Below are 12,088 nucleotides of genomic sequence, written 5' to 3'. Positions count from 1 at the left end.
TTTATGAAGAAACTTTATTTAATAAAAATACATGAATCTGAGACGAACACTAAAACAGACAGAGACATGCAGTCACATGTGAGGACCAGGGATAGGATGTGTGTGTGTGTGTGTGTGTGTGTGTGTTTGTGTGTTTGTGTGTTTGTGTGTGTCAGTAGCAGCGCAGGAAGAAGGTGTTACAGGCGGTTCCTCTCAGACAGTCGCACAGTCGACCGATTCGAGGTCCATGTTTCATTGCACATCGTTCACCAATGTCGCACTGAGAGAGAGACAGAGTTTCAGGTTATAGTACTCTATGTATATATAGAGTATATATATATATATAAGTATATAAGTGATGTGTGTGGACAGTGTATATATATGTACGTTGCATGCGATTCCATAAATTCACACATTCTTGACTAACCACTGTTGCTATGGTTACACCCGGTGGAGACTCGTGTTAACTGATCTGGTTTCAGTTTGAAAACACAAACTGAGACTTTAGTAAACGGTGACGCCCACGTTCTCTTCTGATTGGTTCTCATCAGTCACATGACTCGACTACCAGCGGTGACTTCCTGTCAGTAACAGTTCCACCGCGTCCTGAACGTTTTATTTCTAAGAAAAGAAATCTCTGCTCTGACTTTTCACCATCACTGCTCCTCCTTCAGACGAGTTTCTGTTACTAAGCAACCAACTGCAGAGATCCTCTACTTCCTGTTTACATCACATGACCAGTGTAGGTGAACGGTCATGTGACGTGTGTTTACAGGTTGTCAATTTGAATCGTCTCGATGTGTTGTTTTGTTTTGTAAAGAGAGAAACAAACTCGTGTTGCATCCTGAATCATGAGTCACTGTCCAGACTGCAGCTGTGTTGTCATGGAGACGGTCGGAAGTCTATTGTTCTGACTTATTTGTTGCGTTTAACTTCTAGATGCCCTCTGGTGGCTGTAGTAATTATGACGGAGCATGCAGCGACAGCAGCTAGTTGCAGTGGACAGACCAGAGCCCCGCCCTCGTTCCCATTTTAAGATCGTCAGTCGACGTTTCTCGTAGCCACAACTGTGTTACTCTGTAACCATGATAACCAAAGGTCTTGTAACTTTAACGACATACTTATTTTAACTTGGGGATTGACCTCTGACCAAAGCTTCACCTCAGTCAGCTGATCACTCATTATAAACATGCAACAGTTTGATTGACAGCTGTCAGTCATGTTCTCACTCGAGGGATGACGCTGGCTTTCTTCTCCACAGAGAGTGCGACCCTGGTGTCCGCCTCGTCCAGGAAACCCTGTAGAGCCTCAGCCTGGACACACACACAGACACACACACACACACACACACACACACACACACACACACACACACACACACACACACATTAATGGCCAACAGCACCACCATTCTCGTTCACACCAGGGTTACATCAGTAACTCTCTTCTTGTTCACAAATTCCTTCATAAACGTCTTTGTTTCCAGAAGCTCCTCCTTTGATCCATCGCTCCAGCTGCTTCATTAAGGTTCTCACTGCTCTTTACCGCTCACATCTTCTTCCATCCACCTCACTGTACCACCTGCCCACTTGACCACTATGACCGCTCTAAAATGATGATGTCACCACTTTAATCAGTTCATTAATTTCATCACCTGAATTATTTCCATTCTCTTACTTTATTTAACTTGAAATAACTTTATTTAAATCTTAGGATTCAACAAGACACATCAACACATCTTTTAAACACAACATCATTTGATACTATTATTATATTATTAATATATATTCTCACTGTAATCTTAATGAAAACTAATGTCAAGTATTTCTACATTATTTTCTCCTAATATGACAAATATAATGAAAACCTAGATTTGACAGTTTTAAGATGTGAAATGTTTTATTTATTATTATGACTTTAATTAGATATAAATTCACCATTTAACCACTTTAATTACTCATCATTTCAATATTAGATTTAAAGCTCATAATATAAACAATATTTAAATCAATTCGTTTTCATTTACAAACAATACACATAATGAAATCTTTTATTTTGTTAGAGTTGAATCAGTTTGGTCAGATGAACTTTAATTCAACATTTTAATACCTGAACCAAAGTTTAAAACTCACCAGCTCTCTGGTCGTGAGTCCGAGTGTCGGCTCGTCTGCTGCAGGCGGCAGCTGCCCGTCAGTCGACCTTTGACCCTGACACAGTGATGTCAGCATGGACAGACAGACGGACAGGTAGACCAGCACTCGCACACCCTCCATCACCAGAGATTTGTATGAAACCTAAAACGACAAGCACAGAAAGTTATTATTTAATTTAACATGAAATCAAAAGTTCTGATGACGGACGTGAACTCACAGAGAAATGAGATGATTAAAGATCCTGTTTCTTCTTCGGTGGTGTCTATTTCAGCTCCTTGTCTTTTCTTCTTTTGTGGTTTGTCTTCCGTCTTCTCGCTGTGACTCTGAGCGTCTCCTCCTCCTCCTGTTTTTATACGTCTCCTCCTCCTCTGTCACGTCTCCTCTCACATTATTCATGTATTCAGCTCGTCACATGAACGCGTGCAGACGTCGTTCTGTGATTGATGATGCGTCTGAGTAGTTAATATTAAACAGGATGTTGTTGTTCAGAGATCAAAGGTCAGAACCTGAGAGGACGCAGTTCATCATGTTTTTATTTTAAATCATCGAGTGGAATCTTCACACTGGATCTTTGTGTCTCTTTGTCCTTAGTTTATGTTTCTGTCGTTGATTTATGTCTTTGTTGTTAGTTTGTGTCTTTGTTGTTGTTAGTTTGTGTCTTTGTTGTTGTTAGTTTGTGTTTTTGTTGTTGTTAGTTTGTGTCTCTTTGTTGTTAGTTTGTGTCTCTTTGTTGTTAGTTTGTGTTTTTGTTGTTGTTAGTTTGTGTCTCTTTGTTGTTAGTTTGTGTCTTTGTTGTTGTTAGTTTGTGTCTCTTTGTTGTTAGTTTGTGTCTTTGTTGTTGTTAGTTTGTGTCTTTGTTGTTGTTAGTTTGTGTCTCTTTGTTGTTAGTTTGTGTCTTTGTTGTTGTTAGTTTGTGTCTCTTTGTTGTTAGTTTGTGTCTCTTTGTTGTTAGTTTGTGTCTTTGTTGTTGTTAGTTTGTGTCTCTTTGTTGTTAGTTTGTGTCTTTGTTGTTGTTAGTTTGTGTCTTTGTTGTTGTTAGTTTGTGTCTTTGTTGTTGTTAGTTTGTGTCTCTTTGTTGTTAGTTTGTGTCTCTTTGTTGTTAGTTTGTCTTTGTTGTTGTTAGTTTGTGTCTCTTTGTTGTTAGTTTGTGTCTTTGTTGTTGTTAGTTTGTGTCTCTTTGTTGTTAGTTTGTGTCTCTTTGTTCTTAGTTTGTGTCTTTGTTGTTTGTAGTTTGTGTCTTTGTTGTTGTTAGTTTCTGTCTTTGTCGTTGTTAGTTTGTGTCTCTTTGTTGTTAGTTTGTGTCTCTTTGTTGTTAGTTTGTCTTTGTTGTTGTTAGTTTGTGTCTTTGTTGTTTGTAGTTTGTGTCTCTTTGTTGTTAGTTTGTGTCTCTTTGTTGTTGTTAGTTTGTGTTTGTTGTTGTTAGTTTGTGTCTCTTTGTCGACATGTTGTGTGTTTTTGTTGTGAGAATTAAAATGATTTCCGATAAACGGAGACACAGTGTCTTGAAACTTCCAGAAACAGTTTCATTAACAGCTTCCTGTTCGGAGGTCAGAGGTCACAGGTCACAGGTCCGGGTCCTTTGGATTCACTGCCTCTGTTTCATTTGAATGTTGTTTGTCGATAAATCTCCCATCATGCTCGTCACCTGGAGGCAGCAGCAGTGTGTAATGATGCCACAGAAGGAATCAGTTCTGCCCTTTTCTTTGTCTCACAACGTTGTGGGGACCTTTCGTCTCCTCATTAACGGCCAAATGTCAAACTGCTGCTTCGCTGACCAGTGAAAACCTCATATCTCCAGACGAGCTGCACTCACAGGAAGTGAGAGAGGCTTCCAAGGTTTTTCACTTTGTTTGTTGATCATCAAGTTAAATCAAATATTATTTATCAGTTTGTTTCATGTTGAGTAAAATCATGTTTTACAGCGTGTGAATAAACAGCTGAAGATAAATGACGCTGTTTATTCAGAGAAGAAGTCGACAAGAGACGACATCACGACCTTCAGAAGAAAAATGAGCTCAAAGTTAGAAAAGATCACACAGAGCGTCCAATGATATGTCTGCTCAGCTGTGACATCACTGACAGGGGGCGTGGTCACACAATCTAAAATATTCCCACATTAATTCATTATTACTGACGTTGTGGGGACCTGAACCTGCTTACATATACAGCCCCCACAGAGTGTGTGTGTGTGTGTGTGTGTGTGTGTGTGTGTGCGTGTTTGTTATCAGCTAACAGCAGAGTTTCACTGAAGGTCACAGACGAAGACGAAACACACAGAGGATCCATCAAACACCTTTCATCCTGCAGGTGTGTGTGTGCTCTTGTACAGATGTCTTTGTGAGGAACTTATAATATTATATATATATATTATATATTAATTCATATCTATAGTAATTGATTAGTAACAGTTTCACTCACAGGTCATGTATTTTGACTCCATTATAAAGGTACTGTTACTTCAGTAAAGCTGCTGTTATTTTGACTTTACAGGTGAATCCAGTTCTTTTGTTTCATAGTAATTATGAATGTGAAGTTTATTCAGTGAGACACATGAACTGAATAACAATGTGTGTTAATGGAAGGTTTCATATGAAAATCCGTCAAAGATTTTGAAATTCAACTGATAAAAGTAAAAAAATGTTTTAGTCCTGATGATAAAAAGTAAATGATGAACAGAATGTGGAGTTTGTTGTCGTGCAGATTAGTCCTGGACTGAAATAACCGTGGCGCCTGAGGCGTCGCCTCCCCGCTGTTCCACCGTGACACTGATGGACTCGATCCTCATTAACAGACACATCAGATCTTAATCAAACCGCTGTCACCACCAACCACAAATAAACTGTAAAGTGTGACGCCTCCGGGCTCCTGTAGATTTACTCTGATTCTAACAGATATAATTAAAGTCCCAACTTCTTTATTCTGACAGAAACTCAGATTTACACTGATTTAAACTAAAAATGTGATAATATGTAAAACAGATCAATGAAACTTTACTTCAGTTCCACGCGTCAGTAAAGCAAAAATTCAAATCTCGTAGCCCCGACTTTATTTTCGCATTCCCAAATGTTATTATGTGGCTGTGGCTGATTGGGTAAAGCAGCTGCCCTCCAAGGTCGGCGGCTCGAATCCCAGGCCGTGCCGAAGTGTCCTTGGGCAAGATGCTGAACCCCCAAAATGGCCCGTCATAGATGATGAATGCATCGATTGTATTTTTAAACAACTAAACGACTTATTATGAATTTTTGTTGTGACCACGTAACATATTTATTCCTAAATGCCACCAGGGGACGCTGTAACTGTACACATTGACACACTCCCAGATGTTTCACCAGCTGTTCTTCCTGCATTAAGCAGCTGGAACTGTTTCTATTAATCGGATCATGTGTTTGTTCTCCTGTCTGTTCAACAGTTTGATCCTCAGCTCTGCTGTCAGTCAAACTGTCCATGTCTGTGATTCGGCATATGCAGTAAACCCCGCCCCTTTCATGTGCATTTAGGAAAACCTACATCTTAATATTAAATTGAAATGTTAAATCTAAATATGAAATTGAAATCTAAATTGTAAATTGAAATCTAAATTGTAAATTGAAATCTAAATTGTAAATTGAAATGTGTTGTATCCTAAGTTTAAATATAAAGTTTAAAACTTCCACAGTATAAACATGTAATAATTGTTTTTCTTTTGAAATCTGTCTCAGAATATACAGATGTTGTAGCTGTTGTGTGTTTTTAAGTGTTGATGAACATTGTTATAGTTCAGTGTTTATTCTGAGCATTAAACAGTTTATTGAATCATCAAGGTTTATATATTTTATTGAAAAAACATAAACAATCAATAAAAATCATTCAATCGTTTTTTTATTTTCTATCTTTTAAAAACATTTCCTCATATTTACTGTCAAATTTTTAAACTTTCCCCCAAACACATTTTTGTTTTCCTGGATTTGTTCTGTAACACGTGACACGAGGTGTCGCAGGATGTGACTCTCTGGACTTTTATTCAGAAGCAACAGATGCTTCAGTTTAAATGATGATCACGTGAACAAACAGATTAAACATCATGATAAAATAAACTGGGAAGTGCTGCTTGTTTCCAAAGTGCTGCTGTTTCATCACAGTGAAACTGATTCGATGCCTCGTCTCCTCGTCAGGTTTATTAGTTATTTATCCTCAGAAAATCCTCCCATGACTTTAAACATGAGGCTCAAACATATGATGTAAAAATATGAATAATTAAATCTGTTCTGCTTCAAATAAAAAGATGATAAACTGTGAAAAAATGTGATTAAGTTTTCAAATTTATCAGAAAAGTTCTGAAGGAAGGTGCTGATAAAGGTCTGTGATTGGCTGAGCCCCTCCAGGTCCCACCGGTGTGGGTCACCAAGTGACAGACGGGAGGTCACGGAGATGAGCCCTCCCACCAGATCAGGTGACCAGTGCAGGATGAGACGCACCTGAAGGTGACAACTGAAAACAAGAAGAAACATTCAGCTGCTCCAGAATCTCAATTCAAGGTCCAACAGATCTGACAGCATGAGGACATGTGGAGATGTGAAAGACAAAGAGGTGATGTGTGGGTGTAAAGATAAAGTGTTTGGGTGTAAAGATAAAGTGTGTGGGTGTAAAGATAAAGTGTGTGTGTAAAGATAAAGTGTGTGGGTGTAAAGATAAAGTGTTTGGGTGTAAAGATAAAGTGTTTGGGTGTAAAGATAAAGTGTTTGGGTGTAAAGATAAAGTTTTTGGGTGTAAAGATAAAGTGTGTGGGTGTAAAGATAAAGTGTTTAGGTGTAAAGATAAAGTGTTTGGGTGTAAAGATAAAGTGTTTGGGTGTAAAGATAAAGTGTGTGTGTGTAAAGATAAAGTGTTTGGGTGTAAAGATAAAGTGTGTGGGTGTAAAGATAAAGTTTTTGGGTGTAAAGATAAAGTGTGTGGGTGTAAAGATAAAGTGTTTGGGTGTAAAGATAAAGTGTTTGGGTGTAAAGATAAAGTGTGTGGGTGTAAAGATAAAGTGTAAAGAAGTAAATCCCCAGTTTTCTGTTGTTTCATTTAAATTTGAATAAACTGTTCTGCACATTAAGTTAAATTCTGTGTTAGTCTGTGTGTAATTTAATTACAATTTAAATGTACTTCTTTTTATTAAACTTTCAACTGTGTGAATTCATTTCTCTTTTTTACAGTTTTATAAATGATTTTAACATCACTGTTTATCAAGTGTGTGTGTGTGTGTGTGTGTGTGTCTGAACTGCTGAGTGTGTGTGTGTGTGTGTTTGTGTGTGTCTGACCTGCTGAGTGTGTGTCTGCTCTCATAGTGTGTGTGTGTGTGTGTGTGTGTTTGTGTGTGTCTGACCTGCTGAGTGTGTGTCTGCTCTCATAGTGTGTGTTGAAGCTGCTGCAGATTCACACTAATCATGAACATCAGGGTCCAGACGAGTGTCCTGATTTCCTGCAGAGACACACACAGAGACACACACACACACACACACACACACACACACACACACACACACACACACACACACGCACACACTTGAAATAAAAGACAAAAGTTTCTTCACTTTGATTTTGTGAAAATGAAGACGTGAGTTTTTTCTCTGTGAGACTGAGGCTCTTCTTCTTCTTCTTCTTCTTCTGAAAGTTCATATCTGACTGTAAGAGAATTTATTTTTCTTTATAAATAAATCTGTGGTTACTTACTAGAGTAACAGGAAGTGATGTGCTGTTATGAGCGTCAACGCCCTCTGTGCTTCCTGTGGTGGTTGTCTCCTCCTCCTCCTCCTCCAGGTCGATGAATGGACCACTGAACTTCTCCAGGTCCTCCATGCTGCTGTTACCTGAGAACACGTGGAGAGAAACACCTGTAAAACCTTTACATCTGAGGAACCTGGAAACAGAAAATCACCTGAATCCAGATGTTTATTTTTGTTCGACAATGATTCTTTTTGAAAAGTTCATTTTATTCGCTGTCGTCTGCGATGTAACAGTGTGTAGTTACGTTAGAATAAATGTCAGGCCGCAGATAGACGCAGATGAAGAAATTGAACTTCACATTTAACTGGGTTGAGTCATAACGAGGTTCTTACTGTAGAAACTGTACTCGAAGGTGGCGTTGTAGTCGGAGTCGTAGTCTGGAGCAGGAGTGAAGTCATAGTCCTGAGCCTGAGACACTGAGAACACAACACACCTTCATGTTCCATGCAGCTAAGCTAATGTAGTTTCCCACTGCTTCCAGTCATTATGTTCAGCTAGGCTAACTGTAGCTTAGCACTTTGAACTCTGAAAGTTCCTTAAAGCTCCAGTGAGTAAGATTCAGGTGAAAGGATCTATTGGCAGAAAGTCACTGATCAATAGGTTTTTGTGATTGTGGTTGAAATATATAATGATAGTTAGCACGCTAACATGACTATGACCTGTTATATATATATAAATAAATATATAATAAATATATATATATATACACATATATATAGGGTTAGGGTTATATATAAATGTATTTATATAACTGAACCTGTAACTTTGCCGGTGAGATTCTGTGGGACAGTGTGGAGACTCAGTCTGCAGGAGTGTAAACGAGTGTAAACGATCGTAAACGAGTGTAAAAAAACAGTGAATGAAATCAGAGTGTGACTGTTCTGTTATTATTAGAATAACAAACTAATGGAAAACAGACTGGGACAAACTCCACCTACAGACATTTGATACGGACACACACACACACAATATGGGAACTGAGGGGGTGTGATTTTAATTGTGACCAAACAGGAAGTGTCATCACTAACAACCTGTCAATCACATCTGTGGAGAAAATGAAAACCAGGTGACCCCCCCCCCCCCCCCCCCCCCCACACAGATCAGCAGTCATTCAAACGGGGTGGGCGGGACTGTGATCTCTCCGGAGGCAGAAAGTGAAGGAGACAAAGGTGGAGAGGAAAAGAATAGAGGAGAGGAGGAGAAGAAAAGATGGATGGGAAGAGGAAGAGAGGAAAGAAGGGAAGTGAAAAAAATAAAAGCTGTAGGGGGTCAGTTACAGTGTGTGTGTGGGGGGGAGGGGGGAGGGGGGAGGGTTATTGGCAAAGTCACATGATGCAGAAAAACTTTACAAAAACCAGCTGTTCCACACACACATGTTTGTACTTCTGTCTAAGTGAGGACACTCATTGACATAATAATACATTAACTAGCCCCTCCCCCTAACCGTAACCACCCAAACTAAATACCTAAACTAACCTAAACTAACCTAAACTAACCTAAACTAACCCTAACACCAAGTCTTACCCCTGGAACAGTCCCTTACAGTGGGGACCAGACAGATTCTCTTCTTACAAAGGTCCTCACAAAGGATAAATACAGGAACACAGAGAGGAATGAAGAAGTGCTGAGTTCAGGGTCCGTTCGTAGTTTCACCTCTGAGCTCTGGAGAACTCGTCAGAACACATGAACATGAACACATACATAAAACTTCAGAGGAGGAGAACCAATCAGAGAGAGGATAAGAACCAGGGCCACCCACTGACCAATCAGAGAAGAGCGCTGTGTGAGCATCAGACGATTAAATCTGTGGCTGCAGCGAAGTTTCCAACAGGAACTGAAGGCATCACAGAGTGTGTAGTTTCTGAACATGTGTATTTGTTGTTAAATCTGTTAATGACTTCATCTACAAACTAATGAATGTTATTATGACACAAAGAACAGGAAGTTAAACAGCTGCAACACACACACACACACACACACACACACACACACACACACACACACACACTCAGACTCTCTCACACACTCAGACTCTCTCACACACAACACACACACACACACACACACACACACACACACACACACACACACACACACACACACACACACACACACACTTGAGACTCACCAGCCGTCAGCAGCAGGATCATTGAGGCTCCACTCAAATAAATAGAAAGAAAACTGGACATGACTCAATGTTGAAAGAAAGTTAGTGAGCGAGAGACAGAGACGAGGACAGACATGTGATGTCCTCATCAACTGAGTTCTGAATGAACAGAGAGGAGAGAGAGAGAGAGAGAGAGAGAGAGGAGTGAGAGAGAGGTGGGAGGGAGTGAGAGAGAGGTGGGAGGGAGTGAGGGGATCGTTCTGCTTTTCCTGCCAAGTTTGTTCCCATTGAAGAGAGAGAGAGAGAGAGAGAGAGAGAGAGGGTGGGAGAGAGAGAGAGAGAGAACAGGAGAGAGTTACAGAGAGAGAGAGAGAATGATAGAGAGAGAGAGAGTTACAGTTACTATAATCTATAATTGATAATCAATAAACAGAGACTGACCACAGTCTGAGCTCCGCCCTTCAATCATTAACCAATCATGTGAGGGCTACAGGGTTATTAGCTTCAGGTGTGACTCAGTTCAGTTCTCACAGTCTGAAACATCTGCAGCTTCCTGTGTCACAGCTGGACGTCAAACAATAGAGTCTCCGTTCTATTTTCAGTTTCTACCGTTCACAATGGAGTCCACAGGGAGACACGCCCCCTGCTGACATCACTGCTGATGTCACATGTATATTCTGAGGAAACGAGAATAAAGGTTAAAGCAAAGCTTCATCCACACATTACAAAATAAAACGTTTCCAAATAAAAACATTACAAAATAAAACGTTCTCAGATAAAAACATTGAAAGTAGTTAGTGTGTGTGGGTAAAGTTCTCCTGCAGCTGCAGATGTGTCATCACAGCTGGAGACGTCGCCCATAACAACAACCATTAGCATCTCTTCTGACTAGCATTAGCATAGTGATGGCATCCCCCCCATGCTGCCTTTTAGTGGAATCAGGGAAATTGACAAAGTAAATGCTGTATTACTAAGTCGCCTCCTGCTTTTATTCTGAAAGGACTTTTCTATGAATATATTTACACACTGATTATAATTTTCTATTTGGAACCAAAACAATAAGTCATCATCGTTGTTCCAGTTAAAAAAGTGAACAACGTGAACCATGAGAAACTCAAATATTAAGTAATAACTTACCAAACGAACCCTACTTTCACTTTGGATACTCTGAGTACTATAAGTGATGTTACTGTAACTAGTACTCAGTTACAGTAACATCACTGTGAAATGCAGTTTTTATTTTCCCCTAATCTGTGGATGTGACTGTGGGAGATAAAACCTCTGATAATCTTCTATAATCACATGTGACAACATAAAACACACTTTTCACTGAGGATTTAATCTGAACAGACCTCTGATCTCCGAGCTGCTGCTGCTGTAATCTGATGGAATCCTCACGTCCGTCTCAGCAGATTTAACGTCTGTGATTTCAGCAACAGAAGAAAACACTGAGTGAGAAGCTCAGGAAGACTCGTCCTCCGAAACGTGTCATTTGTGTTTATGCTCAAACCTGCTTCGGATTCTGATGAAGATGATTTAACCTTGAGTTCATCACAGTCGCCAGAGGACGACTCCACACTGAAGAGAAAAGACACAAAATCAAACGAGACAAAAAGACAAATACACATGTTGAAATGCATCGTGGGAAACAGACACAGACATTCATCAGATAAATCCTCAGATTAGAATCAAGTTCAGACACGAAGACACTGAATGTTCAAACACACACACTAACACACTAACACACAGACACACACTAACAGACGTCTCTGTACTTGTGAGGACCCTCATTGACATCATACAACTCTAACCTTAAACTGAGGATGTGGAGGTCAAATCGTCCTGAAATCTTTCCCATCATGCAACTCCCAGCTGATTGACACTGTCCTCAGGGGGGTTGCTGCCTTGCTCCAGGGCATGCTGGGAAAGTTGTGGCGTTCTCATGGACTCTAAATTTAACTGTGACAGTGGCTGGACTGTGTGAGGGACACCTGCTGGTTTAATGAGCGTGTGAGACTCTTGTTTCTGTGTCGTCGCAGACTGAAACAAAATAAAGTGATTCAAATGTGACACTGAACAAGATGTCACCGTGACCTTTGAC

At 39.9% G+C, this 12,088-nt stretch overlaps 2 protein-coding genes and 1 long non-coding RNA gene across 3 annotated transcripts; all 3 read right to left on the bottom strand.

The window, feature by feature from the left end:
- On the bottom strand, positions 1-2,487 carry cart4 (cocaine- and amphetamine-regulated transcript 4). Its single transcript, XM_069516542.1, has 4 exons — positions 2,350-2,487; positions 2,112-2,273; positions 1,209-1,292; positions 1-259 (listed from the first exon to the last, which is right to left on the bottom strand). The coding sequence occupies exons 2-4, from the start codon at positions 2,250-2,252 to the stop codon at positions 152-154; spliced, it is 333 nt and encodes a 110-aa protein (XP_069372643.1). The 5' UTR covers positions 2,253-2,273; positions 2,350-2,487; the 3' UTR covers positions 1-151.
- Positions 2,488-5,927: 3,440 nt separating this feature from the next.
- Positions 5,928-10,205, bottom strand: LOC138405916 (uncharacterized). The gene is made up of 5 exons (XM_069516541.1): positions 10,009-10,205; positions 8,213-8,296; positions 7,827-7,963; positions 7,480-7,575; positions 5,928-6,599 (listed from the first exon to the last, which is right to left on the bottom strand). The coding sequence occupies exons 1-4, from the start codon at positions 10,067-10,069 to the stop codon at positions 7,501-7,503; spliced, it is 357 nt and encodes a 118-aa protein (XP_069372642.1). The 5' UTR covers positions 10,070-10,205; the 3' UTR covers positions 5,928-6,599; positions 7,480-7,500.
- Positions 10,206-11,276: 1,071 nt separating this feature from the next.
- Positions 11,277-11,927, bottom strand: LOC138405920 (uncharacterized). Its single transcript, XR_011239582.1, has 3 exons — positions 11,799-11,927; positions 11,498-11,565; positions 11,277-11,408 (listed from the first exon to the last, which is right to left on the bottom strand). It is a non-coding gene; the product is annotated as an uncharacterized lncRNA (long non-coding RNA).
- Between the last annotated feature and the right edge of the window lie 161 nt (positions 11,928-12,088).

This window comes from Paralichthys olivaceus, chromosome 20 (assembly GCF_024713975.1).
Source record: "Paralichthys olivaceus isolate ysfri-2021 chromosome 20, ASM2471397v2, whole genome shotgun sequence".
Lineage (NCBI taxonomy): Eukaryota > Metazoa > Chordata > Actinopteri > Pleuronectiformes > Paralichthyidae > Paralichthys > Paralichthys olivaceus.
This window is presented reverse-complemented; position numbering and strand designations above follow the sequence as displayed.